General features: G+C 44.7%; 1 protein-coding gene across 1 annotated transcript in view; it reads left to right on the plus strand.

The window, feature by feature from the left end:
* LOC106600477 (supervillin) overlaps positions 1-23,758 on the plus strand; it is a 53,816-nt gene that overhangs the window by 10,125 nt on the left and 19,933 nt on the right. The window contains exons 8-19 of the mRNA XM_082973098.1: positions 9,721-10,959; positions 11,443-11,622; positions 11,970-12,007; positions 12,386-12,450; positions 12,694-12,827; positions 13,155-13,250; positions 17,906-18,073; positions 18,454-18,607; positions 19,176-19,235; positions 20,737-20,949; positions 21,183-21,807; positions 22,890-23,376. Of these exons, the coding sequence (XP_082829224.1) occupies positions 9,721-10,959; positions 11,443-11,622; positions 11,970-12,007; positions 12,386-12,450; positions 12,694-12,827; positions 13,155-13,250; positions 17,906-18,073; positions 18,454-18,607; positions 19,176-19,235; positions 20,737-20,949; positions 21,183-21,807; positions 22,890-23,376 (3,459 nt within the window). The remainder of the gene's footprint in view (positions 1-9,720; positions 10,960-11,442; positions 11,623-11,969; positions 12,008-12,385; positions 12,451-12,693; positions 12,828-13,154; positions 13,251-17,905; positions 18,074-18,453; positions 18,608-19,175; positions 19,236-20,736; positions 20,950-21,182; positions 21,808-22,889; positions 23,377-23,758) is intronic.

Raw genomic sequence — 23,758 nt, forward strand, 5'->3', positions numbered from 1 at the left:
TTTCAAATAGGCGACATGTCATATTAAACAGCATATAAACACTCTAAAAAGGTCAGAAGACAGACAGGGAGCCTAAGAAGTGGATTATTTTGGCTATATTATTTCAATTATTTCAAGGCTATAGCCTACAAAGAAATACATTGTGAAGCATTTACAAGTATGAGACAATAGGCTGGTAGGGACATAAAGCATCATATTAAGCATCTCCAATCCAAAATTAAATCTATTATCGGCTTCCTATTTCGCAACAAAGCCTCCTTCACTCATGATGCCAAACATACCCTTGTAAAACCGACTATCCTGCCGATCCTTGAGTTCGGCGATGTCATTTACAAAATAGCCTCCAACACTCTACTCAGCAAATTGGATGCAGTCTATCACAGTGCCACCCGTTTTGTCACCAAAGCCCCATATACTACCCACCATTGCGACCTGTATGCTCTCGTTGGCTGGCCCTCGCTACCTATTTGTCGGCAAACCCACTGGGTCCAGGTCATCTATAAGTCTTTGCTAGGTAATACTCCGCCTTATCTCAGCTCACTGGTCACCATAGCAGCACCCACCTGTAGCACGCACTCCAGCAGGTATATCTCACTGGTCACCCCCAAAGCCAACACTTACTTTGGCCACCTTTCCTTCCAGTTCTCTGCTGCCAATGACTGGAACGAATTACAAAAATCACTGAAGCTGGAGACTTATATCTTCCTCACTAACTTCAAGCATCGGCTGTCAGAGCAGCGTGCCGATCATTGCACCTGTACACAGCCCATCTGTAAATAGCCCATCCAACCAACTATCTACCTCATCCCCATATTTATAACATTTTAAAAAATCAGCTCTTTTGCGCACCAGTATTTCTACTTGCACATCCTCATCTGCACATCTATCACTCCAGTGTTAATTGCTAAATTGTAATTACTTCGCCACTATGGCCTATTTATTGCCTTACCTCCTTACTTCATTTGCACAGATTTTCTGTATACAGATTTTCTATTGTGTTATTGACTGTACGTTGGATTATCCCATGTGTAACTCTGTGTTGTTTTTTTGTTGCACTGCTTTGCTTTATCTTGGCCAGGTCACAGTTGTAAATGAGAACTTGTTCTCAACTGGCCTACCGGGTTAAATAAAGGTGAAATAAATAAAATAAAAATAAAAAAAGCGCTCAGCATTTAAACTACATTTCGTTGTATTAAATCATTAGAGTCTATAAATTGTGCATATATGCTGTGACTTACTTAGAATTCAATACAAATTAAATGAAAAGGACTTATTAGTGCCTTTGAATTCATTTTTAGAAACACAAGTTTTGCCAGTCTTTTGCTTCAGGCTCATGCGATGGTGCCTGGAGAACAGGTGTTGTGCCGAAAAGCTCCCCCCTGACAGAATCCCCCCTTGCGTGAATGCGCACGCACTCAATTCGTCATTGCTGCAACTTGCTTGCTAGTTGAGATTTCTAATCACATTCGGCTGCATTTCGTTACATTTTTTATGTCGGTTTGATAGTGGGGGAGGCGCTAGTAATTTCTGCAGTTTTCGGTTTAGCTATTTGTATCAAGTGTATTAGTCTATAAATAAATCTCTTTGCCAAAATGATTCATCATCTTTCCCATGTCTTATTCGACTAGTAGTTGTTCTGAAGTGTTTATTGCTTGCCTACATTTAACTCCCTCTTCTATGTTTAATATAACACACATACATTAATTATTCATTTGGTTGCCTATCCTGACGTGATGTTTGTTCTATAGAAAGTATTTGACTCTAGCCACAAAATTAAGTAAATTAGAGGGGCTATTTTCTTGCCTGCCGAAAGTGTCTTCCTCATTATTGTCCACCTCCCCACAGAAGTGGCACAGTTGGCTCGTGTCATCTAGCAAAACATAATGTCAAGTAATCTATACGTCTTTACATGTATATGGATATGCAGGGGTATGCATATTCTTGGTACCATTTGAAAGGATACACTTTGAAGTTTATGGAAATGTGAAAGGAATGTAGTAGAGTATAACACAATAGATCTGGTAAAAGATAATACCAACCGTTCTTTTGTATTTTTTTTGTACTATCTTTGAAATGCAAGAGAAAGGCCATAATGTATTATTCCAGCCCAGGTGCAATTTTGATTTTGGCCACTAGATTGCATCAGTGTATGTGCAAAGTTTTAGACGGATCCAATGAACCATTGCATTTCTGTTCAAAATGTTGTATTAAGACTACCCAAATGTGCCTAATTTGTTTATTAATAACTTTTCATGTTCAAAATTGTGCACACTCCTCAAACAATAGCATGGTATTCTTTCACTGTAATAGCTACTGTAAATTGGACAGTGCACTTAGATTAACCAGAATTTAAGCTTTCTGCCAATATCAGTGTCCTGGGAAATTGTCTTGTTACTTACAACCTCATACTGATCGCATTAGCCTACATTAGCTCAACCGTCCCGTGGAAGGGACACCGATCCCAAAGATTAGAAATTGAGGAGAGTGACTGCTATTTCTTCTCTCATGACGTTAACATCTTTGTCCGTATTTGAAAAGGCAATTGACTCCTCCTTCAGAACACATTCAGCAAACTGGGAGAGAAATTTGATGGGCATTTCAGTTTTCCCCAACAAAATTATGTTACACTTAAGATTCTAATTCGCAAGTATACATTACATTTACATTTACATTTAAGTCATTTAGCAGACGCTCTTATCCAGAGCGACTTACAAATTGGTGCATTCACCTTATGATATCCAGTGGAACAACCACTTTACAATAGTACATCTATATCTTTTTTTTTGGGGGGGGGGGGGGTTAGAAGGATTACTATATCCTATCCCAGGTATTCCTTAAAGAGGTGGGGTTTCAGGTGTCTACAGAAGGTGGTGATTGACTCCGCTGTCCTGGCGTCGTGAGGGAGCTTGTTCCACCATTGGGGTGCCAGAGCAGCGAACAGTTTTGACTGGGCTGAGCGGGAACTGTGCTTCCTCAGAGGTAGGGGGGCCAGCAGGACAGAGGTGGATGAACGCAGTGCCCTTGTTTGGGTGTAGGGCCTGATCAGAGCCTGAAGGTATGGAGGTGCCGTTCCCTTCACAGCTCCGTAGGCAATCACCATGGTCTTGTAGCGGATGCGAGCTTCAACTGGAAGCCAGTGGAGAGAGCGGAGGAGCGGGGTGACGTGAGAGAACTTGGGAAGGTTGAACACCAGACGGGCTGCGGCGTTCTGGATGAGTTGTAGGGGTTTAATGGCACAGGCAGGGAGCCCAGCCAACAGCGAGTTGCAGTAATCCAGACGGGAGATGACAAGTGCCTGGATTAGGACCTGCGCCGCTTCCTGTGTGAGGCAGGGTCGTACTCTGCGAATGTTGTAGAGCATGAACCTACAGGATCGGGTCACCGCCTTGATGTTAGTGGAGAACGACAGGGTGTTGTCCAGGATCACGCCAAGGTTCTTAGCACTCTGGGAGGAGGACACAAGGGAGTTGTCAACCGTGATGGCGAGATCATGGAACGGGCAGTCCTTCCCCGGGAGGAAGAGCAGCTCCGTCTTGCCGAGGTTCAGCTTGAGGTGGTGATCCGTCATCCACACTGATATGTCTGACAGACATGCAGAGATGCGATTCGCCGCCTGGTTATCAGAAGGGGGAAAGGAGAAGATTAATTGTGTGTCGTCTGCATAGCAATGATAGGAGAGACCATGTGAGGATATGACAGAGCCAAGTGACTTGGTGTATAGCGAGAATAGGAGAGGGCCTAGAACAGAGCCCTGGGGGACACCAGTGGTGAGAGCGCATGGTTTCGGAGACAGATTCTCGCCACGCCACCTGGTAGGAGCGACCTGTCAGGTAGGACGCAATCCAAGCGTGGGCCGCGCCGGAGATGCCCAACCCGGAGAGGGTTGTATACAACGACACAGCTATAATATCATTTGACAGTTCTGTTTTGCCTTGTAGTCAGTATACTTTCAGTAGGTTAATTGTACATTACTTATACTCTTATACTTACTTTCAAGGCAAAGACCCCACAAGAAGTAACATCTTGTTGGCATGGGTGAGGAATTACCACACCCACCTGGAGTGTGGGTGTGGCATGGGTGAGGAAGGGTACCACACGCCCGTCTGGAGATATTGCACCCCTTCTCTCTCAGGAATGATCTGAACATATATGTTAATAAAAGTACAGCATTTTGAAACACTTTATTGATTACAATAGAGATTAATAACAGAGGGGATTCAGGGATTCCAGCAGGGTGTGGGTTGAAGTAGTCAAATGTGGAGCTGACAAGGGCTGGAATGTAAATTACATGTTATCATCTTGGATTATCTAACATCTGAGAATGGGCAGGCATTCCCTCGGATGAAGAGCATCTCCGTCTTGCTGATTAGGTGCTGTCATCCAGGTGGAAATGTCACCTGCATATCTGATGTAGGAAAAGAGATAAGAGATAAGTTGAGTGTCCTGTGAATATGTTTATGTATATGAACTGTACATATTTATGTGTATGTGTATATATATCTTGGTATATATATTTTTTATTTTAATTTCTACTATTATTATCATTATTGTGTTTTGTGGTTGAGGGAGGTTGATGGCGATGGTGGAGGTGCTGGGGGTGTCCTATTGAGGGCGAAGGGACCTATTGGGGAGGGGATTCTTCATGGAGGCACATTCAGTCATAGTTTTGTTTATTATATTATTATACATTTATTTATTTTTTTCTTATTTTTTCTATTATAACTGTTTACTGTGATTACGGATATGCACTCATGTTGACTTATATATTTGAACTTGATTTTTCGCCCAGAGTATACATTTTTGTGACTAGAGTCTAATACTTCCTGTGGCACACGTCAGAGGACATGATAGGTCACCAAACATTATTCAGAAGTGCGCCAGGCCTTGCAGTCCCAAGATAGAAGGGAGGGAAGCAAGAAAATAGCCTTGCCGAAATACTCCCCCCCTTCTAATTTCCTTAATTTTGTGGCTAGAATCAAATACTTACTGTGGCACACATCAGAGTCAAATACTTTCTATGGAACAAACGTCATACAAGGATAGGCAACTGAAATGAATAATTAATGTATGCGTGTTATATTAAACATAGAAGAAGGCAAGCAATAAATGTAGGCAAGCAATAAACACTTCAGAACAACTACTAGTCGAATAAGACATGGGAGAGATGATGAATTTTGGGAAAGATATTTATTTATAGACTAATACACTTGAAACAAATAGCCAAACCGAAAACTGCAGACATTACTAGTGCCTCCCCCACTATCAAACCGACATAAAAATTTCAATGAAACGCAGCCTAATGTGATCATAAATCTCAACTAGCAAGCAAGTTGCAGCAATGAAGAATTGCGTTCGTGCGCGTTCACGCGAAGTAGGAGGGGGGGAATTCTGTCAGGCGGGAGCTTTTCGGCACAACGCCAGCCAGCAGCAGAGAATATCCTGTCCACACTTGCAAAGCCATTTGGGATGCTAAACATCCTTTTGGACACTTGCCAGGCTGGGCAGAGATGCAGAGTTGTTTTTTTATTTTTCAATAGGTAGGCCTAAAGGTTTTTAAGCAAAATAACCCAATCAAAACAGAAAGCTCCTTGAACATGGGAACATGCCAGACCTATAGGGCCAAAGTCAATTATGGCCTATTGTATATAGATAATAGAACAAAAATGAACAAAATGTTTAAGAGATCAGTGTTTTTGTTTATAAATACTTACAATGACACACTTAATTAGCCACCCACCTCGTTGCTTTATTTTAGCATGTGCACATAATAAGTAGGTTACACCATCATGCTTTCGGGATAAGTGATGATTCTTTAGTTGTGGACATTACATCACAACACTCCCTCTCTTGCTCTTGGTCCTCATCTTTGTAAGTCACCTTGATTTAGCCTTGTATGTCACCTTGTGTGTTTTATCCATTTCTTTATGAAAATATTTAGCGAACTCCATGACAGTAGCTAAAGCAAGGGGCTATAGCAGCACACAAGTAGACTACAAATGCATGCTGGGCCGGGCATGCCCTGAGCTCGTGAAGTCAGCACTACTGGAGCGATACTGGAACGAAATTGGGTGGGCGAGAAGGCCAACGCTCCAGCCTTTGGGAATCTTGCTCCAGTCAAATTGGGCACGCTCTGCTCCTCGCTCCACTCCAGCTCTGCTCCGCTCAAATACTCTGTAGCCCACACACACACCCACTGGCAAATATTTACACCTGGCAGGAAGTTGCTGGAATAAGTTTCTGAGTGACAGAGTGAGAGCTTTGCATAAATGTTTTGTTGCGATTTTTGTAGCACCCCCCAAAAAATGCCTGGAATGTAAAATAAAGTTATTCACCAGTTCCCATGCTTTTAAAATAACGGTTCTGTTCCGGAATAGTATAGATGACTTTTGTTTTCGGTTTGGGTGATGTCCCTCAAATAATTACATATATTCAATTCATAATGACAGTGTGACACAGTTCAAGCAGATTCTACCTGTGTCCAAAATGGCACCCTATTCCCTATATAGTGTACTACTTTTGACCAGGACCAAAGGGCTCTGGTCAAACGTAATGCACTATATTGGGAATAGGGTGCTATTTGGGACACATTCTATGTGTGCCCTGAGTTTGATAGGCAGAGGAGTTGGGCTGTGTGTGAGTGAGTACTGAGTACTGTAGGTGTATGTGAGTGAGTACTGAGTACTGTAGGTGTTGGGCTGTATGTGAGTGAGTACTGAGCACTGTAGGTGTTGGGCTGTGTGTGAGTGAGTACTGAGTACTGTAGGTGTTGGGCTGTGTGTGAGTGAGTGAGTACTGAGCACTGTAGGTGTTGGGTTGTGTGTGAGTGAGTACTGAGTACTGTAGGTGTTGGGCTGTGTGTGAGTGAGTACTGAGTACTGTAGGTGTTGGGCTGTGTGTGAGTGAGTACTGAGTACTGTAGGTGTTGGGCTGTGTGTGAGTGAGTACTGAGTACTGTAGGTGTTGGGCTGTGTGAGTGAGTACTGAGTACTGTAGGTGTTGGGCTGTGTGTGAGTGAGTACTGAGTACTGTAGGTGTTGGGCTGTGTGTGAGTGAGTACTGAGTACTGTAGGTGTTGGGCTGTATGTGAGTGAGTACTGAGCATTGTAGGTGTTGGGCTGTATGTGAGTGAGTACTGTAGGTGTTGGGCTGTGTGTGAGTGAGTACTGTAGGTGTTGGGCTGTGTGTGAGTGAGTACTGTAGGTGTTGGGCTGTGTGTGAGTGAGTACTGAGTACTGTAGGTGTTGGGCTGTGTGTGAGTGAGTACTGAGTACTGTAGGTGTTGGGCTGTGTGTGAGTGAGTACTGTAGGTGTTGGGCTGTGTGTGAGTGAGTACTGAGTACTGTAGGTGTTGGGCTGTATGTGAGTGAGTACTGAGTACTGTAGGTGTTGGGCTGTGTGTGAGTGAGTACTGTAGGTGTTGGGCTGTGTGTGAGTGAGTACTGTAGGTGTTGGGCTGTTTGTGAGTGAGTACTGAGTACTGTAGGTGTTGGGCTGTGTGTGAGTGAGTACTGAGTACTGTAGGTGTTGGGCTGTATGTGAGTGAGTACTGTAGGTGTTGGGCTGTGTGTGAGTGAGTACTGAGTACTGTAGGTGTTGGGCTGTGTGTGAGTGAGTACTGAGTGCTGTAGGTGTTGGGCTGTGTGTGAGTGAGTACTGAGTACTGTAGGTGTTGGGCTGTATGTGAGTGAGTACTGAGTACTGTAGGTGTTGGCGTGTGAACATTAGTCAGATGCTCGGTCTAACTCAGCCTTTGTGGCCGTGTCCACTGAGTCAGAAAATGCCAGCTGAGTGAGTATGTCTGCACTCATATAGGTTGCCCACTCACTGAGATACAGTCAGAATTACCGTGAAATTACCTGATTGTGTAAATCTGAAAACAAACCCTTATTATTCATGTTGACGAGTCAGCTGGATATTGGGGAATTGTGAATTGCTGCTAATGGCATTTCAGCTAATCAGATTGCGCATTTCTCCTAACCCGTTTTCTATGATAAATCATGTTTTATTTAGGATTACAATTAGTGCCTTTTTAACTTTCTGTCTAGACATGTAGGCTACACAGTGGATATCACTAGAGTGACTAGAGTGTTGTGTAGGCTTGGCCGGTCTTAAGACCTTGTGGTGAGGAAAGTGTTAGCTAGGCTAGTGGGGTATATTTTTGGAGCGGAGTTTGGCCCAGATACTCTGCATGACTGGCCAGCTGAAGGCAGGGCTGTAGTGTGAGAGGTGCTGGGCCCGTGGCCAGGCCAGCCTTACTTTGAGGAGTATGGACAGGTGAGTGTGGGTCTACCGAGCACAGCCCACTGAGGCCCTGCACCAACCCAGTAGAAACCTGTCTGGGTTGTGTTCCAAATGGTGTCCTATTCCCTAGATACTGTAATGCACACATTTTGACCGGAGCCCTATATGAGCCCTGGTCAAAAGTAGTGGACTATATAGGGAATAGGGTGGCATTTTGGACACACACCTGGGGTGGATTGTAAAGCTTGGCTGTTCCCTTGTATTTATTAGCACACAATGCTATCTGGTTCATTTCATAGCCTCTCTGTTTGACAGACACAGCAGTTAATTTACGAAGAGGTTCTAGCTATGTTTAGCTTTCCAACAGGTATATAAGTGGCAATCACTCCAACCAAGATAGGATCTGCAGTGCAGCCTGTGTGGCCTAGCCTGATCCCAGATCTGTTTGTGCTTTTGCCAACTCCATTGCTGTCATTGTCATAGCCCAACATGAGTGACAAGGACTTGGCATGGTAGCACAAACAGATTGGCACTCAGGCTACGTGTGACCTTGTCTGCCTAGTAACAATAAGTATTAGATCACAATGGAGATGTCCTGTTGTCTCTATGGAGCGTGTATACTATTTAAACTCCTTCCATGCCATGTCAAATGAAGCGTCAGCCCGTCAATTAGGGGTGGCTTAGTGGTGTACAAGGAGATTAGCGTGGGCTGTGTCATAAATGGCACCGTATTGTCTATTTGGTGCATTACTTTTGACCAGAGCCCTGCCATTTGGGACGCAACCCAACGTGACCTTTTGCTGCTAAGAGCAAGGGGTCATAGATAAAAATAGTTTAGGCTCGCTCACATTTTGGCATAGAGAAATTTGAGTCAGCTAGAGATGATATAGCAAGGATTAGTCTTGAACCACAACATGGAACATACATTTACATATGAGGAGACACTTTTGTCCAGAGTGACTTACAGAAGCAATTAGGGTTAAGTGCCTTGCCCAAGGGCACATCAACAGATTTTTCACGTATTCAGCTCAGGGATTTGAACCAGCGACCTTAGCCGCTAGGCTACCTGCCACCCAAGAATGATGTCGCTACTTGAACTTAACCATTCTGTCAGTCAGATGTTTCTTCATACATACATTTTTTATATAAATAAATGTGACTGCATGTGCTGCAGTCTTTATATATCCCTGTTTGTTGTCCCTAGATTAATGGCATTCTTTAATTAATAATCACTTGACTTGACATTTATAGTCGACTTGGTGTGGAATTTCATTATGCATCCCAAATAGCACCCTATTCCCAAAATAGTGCACTACTTTTGACCATGACACTATATTTTGGACACAGTTTTAATGACACATATTTCAAATCACTACGTCACCAATTTGACAAGGGCACTGTGGTAGTTTATTTGGGTGTCTCATTGATTGTCTTCAAAATTAGTGCTATGGTTCGTTAATCGGTTCTTCCCCCTTTAAGAATCAGAGTAAGAGAGAGATTATCGAAAGATGAGAGCGGTGTCCAAAGGGCCCCTGCAGAGCGGGGTCCAGCTCCAGAGCCCCCAGTGAAGAGACACCGTGATCGTGCTCACACCACCACAGCTCACTACATGCCCCAACGTGGCCACAGCTCTGACCCTGCCACCTACAAAAGGACTGGCCCCTCCTCTCAGCCCTCCCAACCTGCCTTCGCCCACGTCCCATACCCCCACGCCCCAGCACCACGCACCCACACATCAGGCCCTGCCATGGGCCACCAGGGTGACCATCAGGGGAGTCACCAGGGGACCCATATGGACCCTCAGCCTTACCTAGCCATGCCGGCCCCTGTGGCCACCAAGCTCCCTGGAGCCCCTGTGGTGGAGGTGGATACTCCAAGGAGGAGGGTGAGCACTGACCACATCTACACGACCCAGAGGGAGACCCACAGGGAGGGCAGGCAGGCACTGAGAGAGGAGGTCCACACCGAGGGGCTGCTGAAGAGCCGGAAGGCCGTGCTGCCCTCAGAGATCCGCCGCAGGGAGAAGAGTGTGGACGACCCCCAGAGAGGGGAGCCCCACCTGGGGCCAGTCAGCCGCCAGGACGACTCCACCACCTCAACCGCCATGGAGTATGAGAGCTATAGGTCCAGGGGGAGGAGAACGAGTCGGGCGGACTCGGAGGAGTGGGAAACTAGGCCCAGGGAGCAGCAGCAGCACTGGTCCAGCCACAGCCAGGACACAAAGGAGACAGGTCCATCCAGTTGCATGGAGACCTCCCACTCCCAGCCCAGCCAGCAGCAACAGGCTCCTGAGCCTCTCCACCAGTACCAGCAACTCCAGCAGCATCCGCAGCCCCAGAGTCAGCAGGACCTCCAGGGTCAACACGGCCTGCAGGACCAGCAGCAGGGTGACTCGGCCGTCTACCTCCAGAGGGGTGCCTACCTCCCTCAGGCCAGACACAGGAGCATGGAGCCAGCCGGGCAGGCTGGGCCCCCCAAGCTCAAGGTCCGCACGCGCTCCATGTCCGACATCGGCGTAAGTCAGCGCTCAGCTGCCTATAGGAGCGTGGAGAGGGCAGCCGCCAGCAGAGAGGCTACCATGGCAGCCCACCTGGCCAGGGAGGGAGGGGTGGCAGTGGGGGTACTGCCCAATGGGGAGGTGGGGACCTTGGATACCAGGGTCTCTGTGGCCCAGCTCCGACACTCATATCTGGAGAACGCCAACAGGAAGCCGGAGCTGTAGGTGGAACAGCATGTTTACTGACTCTTTAATCAGTTTGCTTTGCCTAACACTAATATAGACTCTCATCCTAATATGAGGCTTGAGATGTTTGTGCTTGTGTGTTTTTTGAGTGCAGTATATTGCATAATCAAACGTGATATCAAGAGATCTTCTAAGCCAGTATGGGTTTGTATTATTTGTTTAGCCAGCTGCTTGGACATATTCTGTTATTGTCAGCCTGTTAGGCAAAGTTGAGGGGTTTGTTTCTGCATGTTGGGCTGTGTGTGGGTTCAGACACAATTGGGTTGGTGACAAATCCCTCATTTTGGGGACAGTTCATTTTTGCGGTGTGATCGTCTTGTGCGTGACTTCACCACCTCTAACCTGGATGTCTGGATTGCTGTGGAAGAAAACTGACCTTGCCGTTCGTTCTCTCACTATTATCCTCCTTTTCTGTTGCCTTCATCACTCTCTCCATCCCAACATGTGACCCTACAAAGAGAGCCAACTAAAGTAGAGCTTACTGCCATGGAAGTAGATCCGGCTGCTGGGAGCGCTGATCGGGAGCGTGGCACAGCGCGGAGGCCGCGGCGCTACATCACCCCTGGAGACATCCGCAAGTCCTCTGAGAGATTTAGGACGCAGCCTATAACCACTGCAGAGCGGCTGGAGTCTGATAGGTGAGAGGTTTAGGACTCTGCCCATAACCTCTGCAGAGCAGCTGGAGTCTGATAGATGAGAGGTTTAGGACAGTCCATAACCTCTGCAGAGTCTGATAGGTATTGAAGGCCCTCGGGGACAGGTCTCTCAGAAAAGGTACACAGAATACATTTGCTAAGATCACCAGTGGGTGTACTGTGGAGAGTGGCTTTTCTTTTTTCTCCTGGAGTTTGTGGGATACATGGTGCAGACCATGGGGATTTTATGCTCTCAATAAATGTGTCTCTTGTGCCGTATAGCAAAAGACCATTCTTGAGTCTATTTGGATCAATGTCTTGTTTGTTTTGTTGTTTGTTTTCTCCCTCAGGTCTCGTCTGAGTCCAACCGAGCTACAGAACCCAGAAGGCAAGTAACAGTGGAGATTATTTGCTTTATTTAGTTACCAACACCACTCTTAATTGAATTACTATTCATTAGCCAGAATGCTCACCATCTGACAACACAATGGATGGATGTGTCTGAGGGATTTGTTGAGGTTAACAAAGATTAGAAAGGTGTTGAACAAAAAATAAACCTCCTCTAGATTAATTTACTGTGTCAGGCAGGGTGATTTTAGGTAACATGTGTTTGAGGTCAAGGAAATACATTCACACCAGGGTTGGGGTCAATTCGTAATTTCTGAAATTAATTAAATTCAACCCATTAATTGCACTCCTCAGTGGGTTTACCTTAGTATTGTGGATGTGTTGTGGACTGACAATTGTTTGCCCTTACCTTTTGCAGCTGATGAAGAGAAGCTTGATGAGAGAGCTAAGATGAGTGTGGCTGCTAAGAGGTCACTATTTAGGGTACAGTATCTGCCTTGTGTGTAGTTGTTTACATTGAGGGCCGGTTTCCCAGACACAGATTAAGCCTAGTCCTGAACTAAAAAGAGTTCAATTGATATTCTTCATTGAGCATGCTTTCAGTCTAGGACTGAGCTTAATCTATGTCGGGAAACCGTCGCAAATAGTATATTCCCATGGTTTGATGCATGTTGTTGATGAGCAGAGATTTACTATAAGCATGTTTCTCTTCGTTCCCCTCCACAGGAGCTGGAGAAGACCACAGATAGCATCCCCAAACCGCGGTCCCGTAACCCTGCCGTGGAGAGGCGCCTGAGACGAGTCCAGGACCGTGCGCGCACACAGCCTATCACCAATGAGGAAGTGGACATCGCTCACACGTACGTCTGTCACTCTCTGATCATTACTAAGTGCTGCCTCTTGCCGTCATTTTGTTTACAATGGAAGGGTAAAAAAAATTACAACACTTGGTCAATATAAAGATACTCTTTCCAATCTCTCTTTTTGTGATGTTCTTGTTTGACTCTTTTCCCCGTCTACTTCTTTTTCTTCTCTGATTCTCTTGTCTACTGCTTTGTGACTTCTCTCGCTTTCTCTCTCTCGTTATCTCTCTCTCTCTTTCTCACTCTCTCTCTCTATCTCTCTGTGACTCCTTTCCCTATGTAACTGTCCCTGTCTATGTGGGACACTTTTCTGCACATATAAAGTGTCTCTGCTCTGTCCTCACAATCGGTGACGGTCCACACCACAGTAGCACGTATCCCCAGCCCCACTGTAGTCAGCACCACCATGACCAGTTACAGGTGTGTGTGTGTGTGTGTCTCTGTGTGAGCTCAAGACATGGGCTTACCATGGGTTTACCTAATTGATATACAATTAAACCTGGCATGCCTCCTCTCTTCTCTTCTCTTACTCCATGCAAGACTGATGTTTTTCATCTTCCATTTAGCTTTACATTTTCTTGAGTGGCAATGCATGGATATGACGTTATTATTGATTAATTCATAGTGTTTCAAAAAATTGCAGTACATTTCTGAAATCCTAGTTGGATGATTCCGGATGTCCTTCTTATTCCCTGTGTTTCAAGGAATCTTCCAACTGGGATTTCTGGAAAACATGGGAATTTGGGGAAAGTTACCATCATTTTGCAACTTCATTAATTCATCTGATGGTTAACCCACTGTTCATAGGCCGTCATTGAAAATAAGAATTTGTTCTTAACTGACTTGCCTAGTTAAATAAAGGTAAAATAAAGAAAATCTGTAGTTGTTGTTGTCTAGAGCTACAGGTGGAATGTACTAGGCAGGCAGACATCTGCTCTACAGTGCCCTCTGCTGTTTATAGTGTTCATAGTGCCCACTCACATGCTGCTTGCTTGTTTTCTCGGAATAGCTGTGTGACGTTGAACCTTATAGGGGGAATAAACTTGTTTTAACACAATAGATTCTTTAGTACATTTCAACTCTGCAAGCATTAGGGGAGAGTGGGGTAAGTTGAGCCCTTTTTTACATTCAGCATCACTACATCCAGGGAAATATAGTATTCTCTCTAACAAATAACTACATATATTTCAGGATGTTGTGTATCCCTGAAAATAATCAGAATTCATGTAAACATAACCATTTTTATTTGAAAAGAAGTGACCCCCTGGTATGGGGTAAGTTGAGCATAGGGACAGGGTATGTTGAGCCACCTTGGGGTAAGTGGGTGATGGTTCTGGTTAGGACAAAGTTTTCATGGAATGGGGGTTTGGTATATTATATATCTTAAATAATATGTATGCTATATTCAGATATAGATTTCTCTGTTCAATATTACTTACCCTTCCATTTATTGACCAGTTGTCTGGGACATGGATGCTGTTTCGAAGTGACAATTTGTAGGCAAGTTCTCTGCATTTGAGGTCCATGCAACTGGTTCGCAAAATTCTTGATTAGCAAGCTCAGAATTCGTGTCGTCAGATAAGACCTTGTATGTCTCTGATACTCTATCAAAGCCTCTCATTCGTACAGGTACATGTTTGTTTTCTTTTTTTTTGTCATTGTAACTATTCAGTGTCATTCAGTCTATTTTTTCATCCAAAACTTCCTTGGCTGCTTTCTCAAGAACCTCAAGGGGAGCTAGACCCCTGCCTGTTTTACATTTGTATACACGGGGCATGATGATGTCTGCTCTGTAACAATACAAACGGCTATCCTGAGTTCATATGCATGACACACGGCAAATTACTATGCATACTGGTCCCGAATCAGACTTAGGAAATGTATTATTTTTTTTTACACGTTTTGATTTAAGCACTTCTTAGTAGTTGGTATTCAGACTTACCGTATGCATGTGCGTAATGGGTTTTGCAGGAGTGGCTCCCTTGCGCACACTAAATAAATTAAATTAAACTGCTGAAAACCCTCCCACTTGCTAGCCAACAGATTTTCTTGTGGAGTTTTTATTCAATAGGGTTTTCAGTACATTTATGTAAAGCCTTCCCTTTAAATATGGTGTACCTTTAATTTAAAAAAAAATTCTCGACAGACTCAGTAGAATATACTGTTTATCGAGGGACATGTTCAGAATAGGGATCAATGAAAGAAAGCCATCTAAATACCTGCATATTCGTCTCCTTTTCAGCACCAATTGGTAGATAAAAAAATATTCTGATCTTGTAGATTATTTAGGGTATAGGAAGTATTTATGAATCATACATAAACAGAGTTGGACAGCCTTTGCACACAAAATATATTAGTCAATAAAAAATACAGTGGTTTAATTTATCCTGAAAGTTGCCATATTAAAATTGTTCAATCCATGACATATTGGAAGGTGAGAAGTGTACAATAGTGCTTGAGCAATAGTCCTATAAGGCTACCCTAATCTTCACTAATCACAGAACTGTGATGACAAAAGGTCCAATTGTCGTGAAACGTGCGCCAAGCTCCAGGTTTAAACTGCTAGGTATGGTCTGCGTTCCATAATGATTCAAATAAGCTACATGTCCCAAATGATTGCACAACTTGTAATACTTTATCCTAATCTGATCCACTATTTGTAGCGACCATCAGGAACAACCACACAGATGTGACAGTGGAAAGAAAGGTAAACTAACGATGTAATGGTATGATGCAAAATGTAGGCTACAAATTGAAGGAAACTTCACACAAGTGACTGTTGTTATGTAGGTGGGTATTACTGACGGTGGCTACCAATAGTGGCTAATATTCATATGAGAGAAATGGTTCAAAATAACTGAAAAGTCTGGCCAGACTTGAAAAGAGGCCAAAATACCTGTAAATTTGACATGCTTTTCCATTTGCTGAAATATGACTGCTTTCACATTTACATCCAGCGATCATAAGCTAAACTAGATCTAAAACAATTGTCATTTACATTTACAATCCACTTATCCAAACGGATTAGCTCTTATCAATTTATAAATTACAATGCATGGAGATTGTTCTATCGGAAAAAAGAAAGTTCATGTTTTTCCACTTGGATCTGGCATGTTGCTTGACTTTATTCAAGGTTTCCTTGCGCATGGTGGAATTATGAGGGAATTAAGTCAAGGTCAAAATATAGCATATCTGTAGACATACCTCCATTTCTGTGATCTCCACCGCAAACGAATACCTGGCTGACAGATGCATTTGCCCATACTTAAGTTCAAGGTCAGAGTACGTGTAGAGAGAAGGGTGCATAAAAAGGGAATTAAGTTTAATTGACGCACACGTAACTCAGATCTGAATTCCCCCCATTATGCATAAAACGGACAAAATGTAATCATAATTTGTATGGAGTATGGTGGCTATTGGCTCAGTTTACCCCATGGCCATTGGCTCAATTTACCCTAAGGCAAACATTTTGACTATATTACCCCACACACTTACAAGGATGCACTTTCATGTTAGGTTTAGGACCTCATATTGTAGCTTATAGAGACCCCAAATCTTACAACGATCTACTTTGGTTTCGATACAAGCATCATGAAACCTATAACACAATTAATTCAAATTACATTAAAAAAAATCTAAATAAATACTTTTCCCATGTGATTTCTTCCTTCACAGACTCCATGAAATGAGGTTGTCACTAATTAACATGGTCACGAAGTCATAAACCCTGCCTGTTTCTACAATTTGTCCTCTTAAAATCTCATTTTAAACCTAACCCACACCTTAACCGCACTGATAACCTTATGGTTAACGCTAACTTTAAATTACGACCAAAAAGCACATTATTGTTTTCATGACTTTTTACAATAGCCAATTATGACTTTGTGTTTGGGCTATCTAGTGTAAACAATGAAATGATGACCTCTTCCAAAATATTTGGTCACATGATTCGTTTTGTGTATGGTTTCCTAGAAAGAAAGGGTGGCTCAACGTACCCCACTCTCCCCTACTGCTTTCAGTGTTGTTTGTACTCTTTAAGGGATAGTTCACCTAAATTACAAAATGACATACTGGGATTCCTTGTAAACAGTCCGTGGACAAGATAAGACAGCAATCCATGCTGTCTTTGGTTTTGGGTATAATTTTGGTTTTGTTTACCTAGCCATGTCATTTTGTAATGCGGGTGAGAACTATCCCTTTAAGTTCCTATGTTGAAATGTGTCACACGTCTTCTAAAGCTATGACTGAGGGAGAAAAGGTCAAAGGTAAAGCCAGTTAAAGCTCAGTGTGTCAGGTTCACATGTAGGGCGAGCGTGTAGCACGGGGTTTGTTTTCCGACTGAGGTTAAACTTAACATGCTGAGAGAACCAACCGTCCATATCCTCTAGTACAGATGGCCGACTGCATGAGCACCATGATTATCTCTACTTATAACTCCTGTTGCCGCCCAATGGCTACATCCTGATTCTCCACCCTTCTCTAAAAGTATGCACTTGCCAATGCTTACTACCCTTATCCACCATCCTGAGTGCTCTACTCTCCTCTGCTTTTAAATCCATGACAGGGAGTGTATAATTGCACTCTTTGAGAGAAGGGTGGAGAATCGGGATGCAGCGTTTCGGTATCATGTTCTGATCAGGAATATCAATTATTTAACGTGATGCTGTTCACAGGATACTTACTGTACATGCTTTATGGAGATGAGTAGTTAGTTTGATCACAAGTATCACCAGGGTTTAAGTATTATTGCGTTCATGTGGTTGAGCTCAATGCAAACTTCAGACTTGTCTGACTATTAACAATGTAGTATTGCTACTTCACAGAATGTGTTTTGATTACCTAATTGATCATCTAGCATGTTGACATGGCCTTGCTAGATATTGTCCGGCAATTGTACAGTATGGTACATTATAATACAGTGTTACATATGGCCCTACAGCTGTTAACCCATAGCAGCACAATCTGCACTCATCCCCTGTGTGTGTGTGTGTGTGTGTGGTGTGTGTGTGTGTGTGTGTGTCTGTGTGTGTGTGTGTGTGTGTGTGTGTGTGTGTGTGTGTGCTTCCTCCTCCCAGCCTGCAGGAGGCATCGCAGCACAGCTCTATGGTGCGGAGCATTGGAGAGCAGGATGGGGAGAAAGAAAGGGAGAGGGAGGCCCAGCCTAAAGGAGATGGAGCAGGGCCTGGGCCTGAGGAGATAATGGTTGACCTGGGTCCAGATGAGCCCGACCTTTCAACTCTCAGGTAAAAAGAGAGAATGTGCTCAACTCTTATCCTCTTATGTAAACACATTAAAGGGTGTTTGGAAGCAAAAATAGATCACATTGAAAGAAATGGCAAAAAGCCAGCATTCACTTCATAAGTTGCAATTGAAGCTTGGTTTTAATTGTCTTTGAACTCATGGCAACATGTCTTAAATTTTACAACTTGATTTGAGATGGGTCCTCACCCTGAAAGAAGTCTATGGGCCAGGAGAAACTGTAATCCATGTTTCTTTAAATAGCCACTAAAAACTTCAGCTAACTTTACTTACCGCTAGCTAACATTCAATGGAAGTGATGGGGACATAGACCCTAGTGACAGACCACACACTGACATACAGTATGTTACCTTTCCCCTCACAGCCTTGCAGAGAAGATGGCCCTGTTCAACCAGCTGTCCCAGCAGCCCTCAAAGCCTGCTGCAGAGGGGGCCGGGGCCTCCAGGGGCGACACCCGCCAGCGCAGAGCCAACAGCCGCTTCCAGACCCAGCCTATTACCCAGGGAGAGGTGGATCAGGTATAGAGTCCTGCCCCTCTCTGAACTCAGATAGACAATGGACATGTTTCACTTATCCAATCTTGTCCAGAAGTGTGCACATGGATTTTAAAGCATAGGATTGATTTAAGCAGTGGCTGGATGGAGGTTCCACCATTGTTAAATCCATGCGAGATAGTGTGCAAGTGCACACCTAGGGATAACGGTGGAGAATCGGGACCAAAACATGATGGGCTTCCTTTCTCTTGCTCTTCAAAACTGTAGCCTCTAAGTGTCAAGCCTTACACCGAGGGCCAGTTTCCCTGACCCAAATTAAGCCTCGTCCTGGACTAAAACACCACCAATGGAGATTATCCATATTTTTGGAATTCCTGAGAGTATGTCGTTATGCACAAACTAGTTTCTCGTTGCCCTGATACAACTACAGGTTGATCATTCTGTGTAAACACTAAAGAACTTACACAACCACGCAATTAGTAAGTGATCCAAGTCTCAAGAAAGTATTCAAGAAAAGCAGTATTGAACTGAAACATTCATGCGAACTAGTATAAAACAACCCTGTAAGTGAAGTAATGCTGTGTCCGTACAGGAGATAGATCCTATGGTTACCTCTCTTCCTCCTCCTCCTCCGTTGACTAAGAGAGAACAAGTAGGAGCCTGCCTAGCAACCTGCCTAAACATTGCTGCTGACTGGTAGTGCCTTGCTCATAGCATTCTAAAAGCTTGTATGCGTTCGTTTGGCAAGCCTTGATGCCCGTTAACAGTATGGCTTGGTGTTACGGCTATGTTCATGAAGATGTTGGAATGCTCAGCCCTCATAGAGTCCATGATTTTCATGAAGGCGTTCACTTTGAAAATATGACGTGACCGCATCGTGCGTCATTCATATAGTCATGAAGGACTACGGTATGTCGTCACATTATGCTGCTACGTTGTGCTGGCTTGCAGAAAACTTTGGCATGGAAGCGCCGTAGTGTTTAGTGAATACAACGATATTCTGCCACGAGATGCTTTAGTATCGTGTTAGCAAGAGAGTTCTGCTCTTCTAAAATGCTTATCCAATGGCTGAATAAGTATGCATGAACACTTTAGTAATAATATTTCTAGGAATGTATTAGACTCAGATGCATGCAAGGTTGGTTCTTGTGCAAATGCTGTCTTGTCTTGAGTGTACAGTAAGAGTGTACAGTAAAGGTGAATACATACAGATTTGGCTGGAATGTTATAGGTTTAATTAATGTTGATTAAGTCGATAGAGGACATCACATTTCAACCCATCATCAAAGATGGTAGGGAAGTTGTGTTCATGCATGCTGCTTGGTTCTAAGGTTGCACTGAAGGTGAAGGTCATTTTAAGAATGGTAAAGGGTAAGTGCTCACTTTCAGGTGAACATCACAGAAGAGAATCACTCCTAAAAAGCAGGATGAATTATAATGCATAACATTTTAATACTATGATTATGCACTCCTAAAGAAAATGACCTCTTACAGTGCTTTCCATTGGTCATTTATTATGAATGGGGTAAATGGGATATGGTCAGAGGCAATGACTTGTGAATTGGGATATTATTTGTATGACAGGTATATGTTGTTTTCTGAATTACCTCATGGCCCAGGCCCAGTGATGGAAAAAGTACCCAATTGTCATACTTGAGTAAAAGTAAAGATGCCTTGATAGAAAATGACTCAAGTAAAAGTAAAAGTCACTCAGTAAAATTCTACTTGAGTAAAAGTCTAGAAGTATTTGGTTTAAAATATACTTAAGTATCAAAAGTAAAAGTATACATCATTTCAAATTCCTTATATTAAGCAAACCAGATACCCCAAACCAGATACCCCCAAAAACTACTTAAGTAGTACTTTAAAGTATTTTTACTTAAGTACTTTACACCACTGCCCAGGCCTGCCTTGTCTAAGGCATGTTTTGTTTAGATTTGGCGATAGTGTTTTTGTATGACCAAATGTGAAGAGCTGCTCTGCTTGATCGGTTTCATCTCTTACTGTATCTGTTCTGACTGCATGTTGTCCTTTCCCCATCCCTTTATCCCTCCATCCCTTTATCCCTCCGTGTCCCCCTCAATTCCTCCGTCCATTCATTCATTAATTCATTAATTCATCCCGGCCTCCATCCCTTCTCTCGCTTCCTGCAGCTGCAGAACGGAGGAGGAGGGGTCAAGCTGGAGCCACTGTCTGCCTCTTTGGTCCGCTCCGTGGCAGCCGTCACCTCCCAGGTCTCGGTCGCCACGGTAACCACGGCGACTTCCAGCTGCAGCAACGTCCACCTTGGAAAATCTACTGCCGTTCCCTACAACCCGCCCCCCCCACCACCACCACCACCACCACCACCCAGGAGAGGGGAGGGGTGAGGTGTGTGTGTGTGTTTCCTCATGTTATGACATTTGAAAATGGTGTCAAATAATTCAGCCTTCACTGGTATTGAAACCATGAATTGTCTGTCTGTCTGTGTCTGTCTGTCTCTCTCATTCTCTCTCTGTCTCTACGTCTGTCTGTGTCTGTCTGTCTGTCTGTCTGTCTGACTGTTTCTCTCTCTCTCTCGCTCTCTCTGTCCCCCCCCCCCCCCCCCCCACCTTTCTCTCTCAGGTACTTCAGCCTGACCAAGGGTGGTGACTCCTCCAGTTTCCCTGAACCAGATCTGTACTCCCCTGGCCCTCCCCTTTCAGAGCAGCAACCGCAGCAGCAGGCTCACAGTAGAGGAGCCGGAGAGAGAGGAGGAGACAGTAGCGGAGCTCCTGGAGCCAGTCGCTCCTTCACTGGCCACAGAGAGAGAGAGGAGGAGGAGGATGTGTGGGGAGGAGGGGCCAGCAGAGAGGAGAGGGAGAGCTGTGGTAGTAGTGGTGCTGGAGGCAGCAGCAGTAAGGGAAGGCTCCACTCCCCCGACAGGGACAGCAGACAGCAGCGCTATCAGCCCCCAGCCCCAGAGCCCCAGCCCCAGCCGCGGCACGCCAACAGTAGCCAGCGGGAGTCCATCGAGCTTCCCTCTTTGAGGCACGGGAGGGGTGAGTTGCTGGTGGAGCCCAGGCAGCATAGAGACAGAGAGAGAGACAGAGATAAATACGGCAGTAGCAGCAGCATCACCCTGGAGAGGAAAGAGCACGGGAGCTACCTGGGAGAGACACACAGCTCAGAGAGACACACAGAGCTGCAGCACACAGCAGACAGAGAGAGCACACGGAGCAGCAGGAGCAGGGAACTCCTCTCAGGTAGGAAACACAGACCATTGTATACCTCCCAAAAGGCATCCTATTCCCTACGTAGCACACTACTTTGACCAATGCTAAACAAACATGCATGTAGATTAGAGGAATATTTATATGCATTCATTATACGGACGGTTGATGCACTCAAGACGTTTTTTTCAATTCAGAAGAGTGCACTATATAGGGCATATGGCACCATTTGGGATGCAGACCAGAGACAGAGAGGACAAGGGAAATATCTTATTGTCTCATGGATTATGCAGTATGTTAATTGCATGCCTCTTTCCATTGGCTACACACTGCCTCCGTCGGCGGTTTGATTTGTCTTAACGCCTAATGTGTCTGTGCTCATCACATCACGGACACAATCTGACAGACAGGAAGACTAGAGACACAGCTTCAGCTGAATCGAATTAGCATATTTCTACATACATTTGTCCCCGTGGCTCCCTTTGTCTGCAAATGTAGGACCACTCTTACTGACAGGTTGTCTGTAATTGTGATTCCAGATGGAAATCAAAGTATGATTGAGGTGTGGATATGTTTTTTGTGGATGTCATGGATGGACGTCAGTGTTGCAGGCTTTGGTTTACGCATTGGCATTGTGCTCCGCCGTGCCGGTAGGGTAGACAGACAGTGCAGATAGACAGTGTAACACGGCTGACCCATCCGTCCGTGTGTCTGGATGACTGTCAGCATACATTGTGTCCAGAGGATGCAGGGCCGTCTTTTATTAAAGCGTGCGAGAGAGAACACTCGTAGAGAACAATTGGAAGGAACCCTAAAAGGAACAGAGAGCAATTGTCTGTGCATTAATGAGCACGGACATTATAGACAACGGCGTAGCATTAGAGACCATGTGAACTGAAAACACTGATCATGACGACTGTATGCAAAATCTTGGCAGTCGCCAATGTGTGTCTGTACGCGGTGTGCGCACGTGCGTATGCGTGCATGTGTGCTACGAGGGGCTGCTATTGAGGTCTGCTTCTCCCCCCGTGTGAGTATTGATTACACTGTGGATTTATTACAATGCAATTTCTGTGTGCATGTGTGCGTGTTTGTGGCTGTCTATATGTCTACAGACACCGAGCACACCAGTGTGTCATTGAGAACTGTGACAACAGCGGCAGCGCCCAGGAGTGTCTCTCACACCTCCAGTAACCAGCAGAAACAGCAGCAGATCCAGTCTTTCACCCAGTCTCCCCCACAAACTGAGCCCCAGCCATACTCCAAACCTCACCAGCACTTCACCCAGGAACCTCCAGCCCAATCCCAGCCCAAGCCCCAGGAAAGGGACAGGAGCTTCACCCAGCCACTACCCAAGACTTACTCTCAGCTAACCCCTCACACTCAACCCAGACCCCAGTCCTTATCCCAGCCTCCTCCTCCCCAGACCGCCCCCCAGACTCTGCCCAAGCCCACGTCCTTCCCTCAGCCGCTGGTCAAGTCTCAGTCCCTGCCTCTGGACTACAGTGACGACATCACAGGACACAGTGTCTCCGACCTCCTCTCCCCCAGCGAAACAGAACTCTCAGAGATGTCCTCCAAACAGATGTCCATCAAAGAAAGGTTAGTCTGTGCCTGGGTTTCTGTGATTGGGTAACAATTCCAACTGTAGTTCAAATGGGGGTGGTTACATGGCAGGGTGTTGTACTGTACATACGTTTCCAGAAAATGTCCTGCTTATTCCCTTCTGATGCCGGGAATCTTCCAACCATCATTTCTATATTTATGGGAAAGTTACCGGAATTTTGTAATTGTCTGAATGGGCTCTCTGTTGTGAAAGATGCAGGTATTATTCAGGCGACATAGCGGCTTGCCAAAGATTTCACCTTGATTTGCGTTGTTGTCTCTGTAAAAAAAACGTGACAATGTAAAGAATATGAGACAGAATGAGGCGGTGGTGAATGAGCCTCTGTTTGCGTCCCAAATGGTAGTCTATTCCCTACAT

Source organism: Salmo salar, chromosome 03 (assembly GCF_965601325.2).
Source record: "Salmo salar chromosome 03, fSalSal1, whole genome shotgun sequence".
NCBI classification, from domain to species: Eukaryota; Metazoa; Chordata; class Actinopteri; order Salmoniformes; family Salmonidae; genus Salmo; species Salmo salar.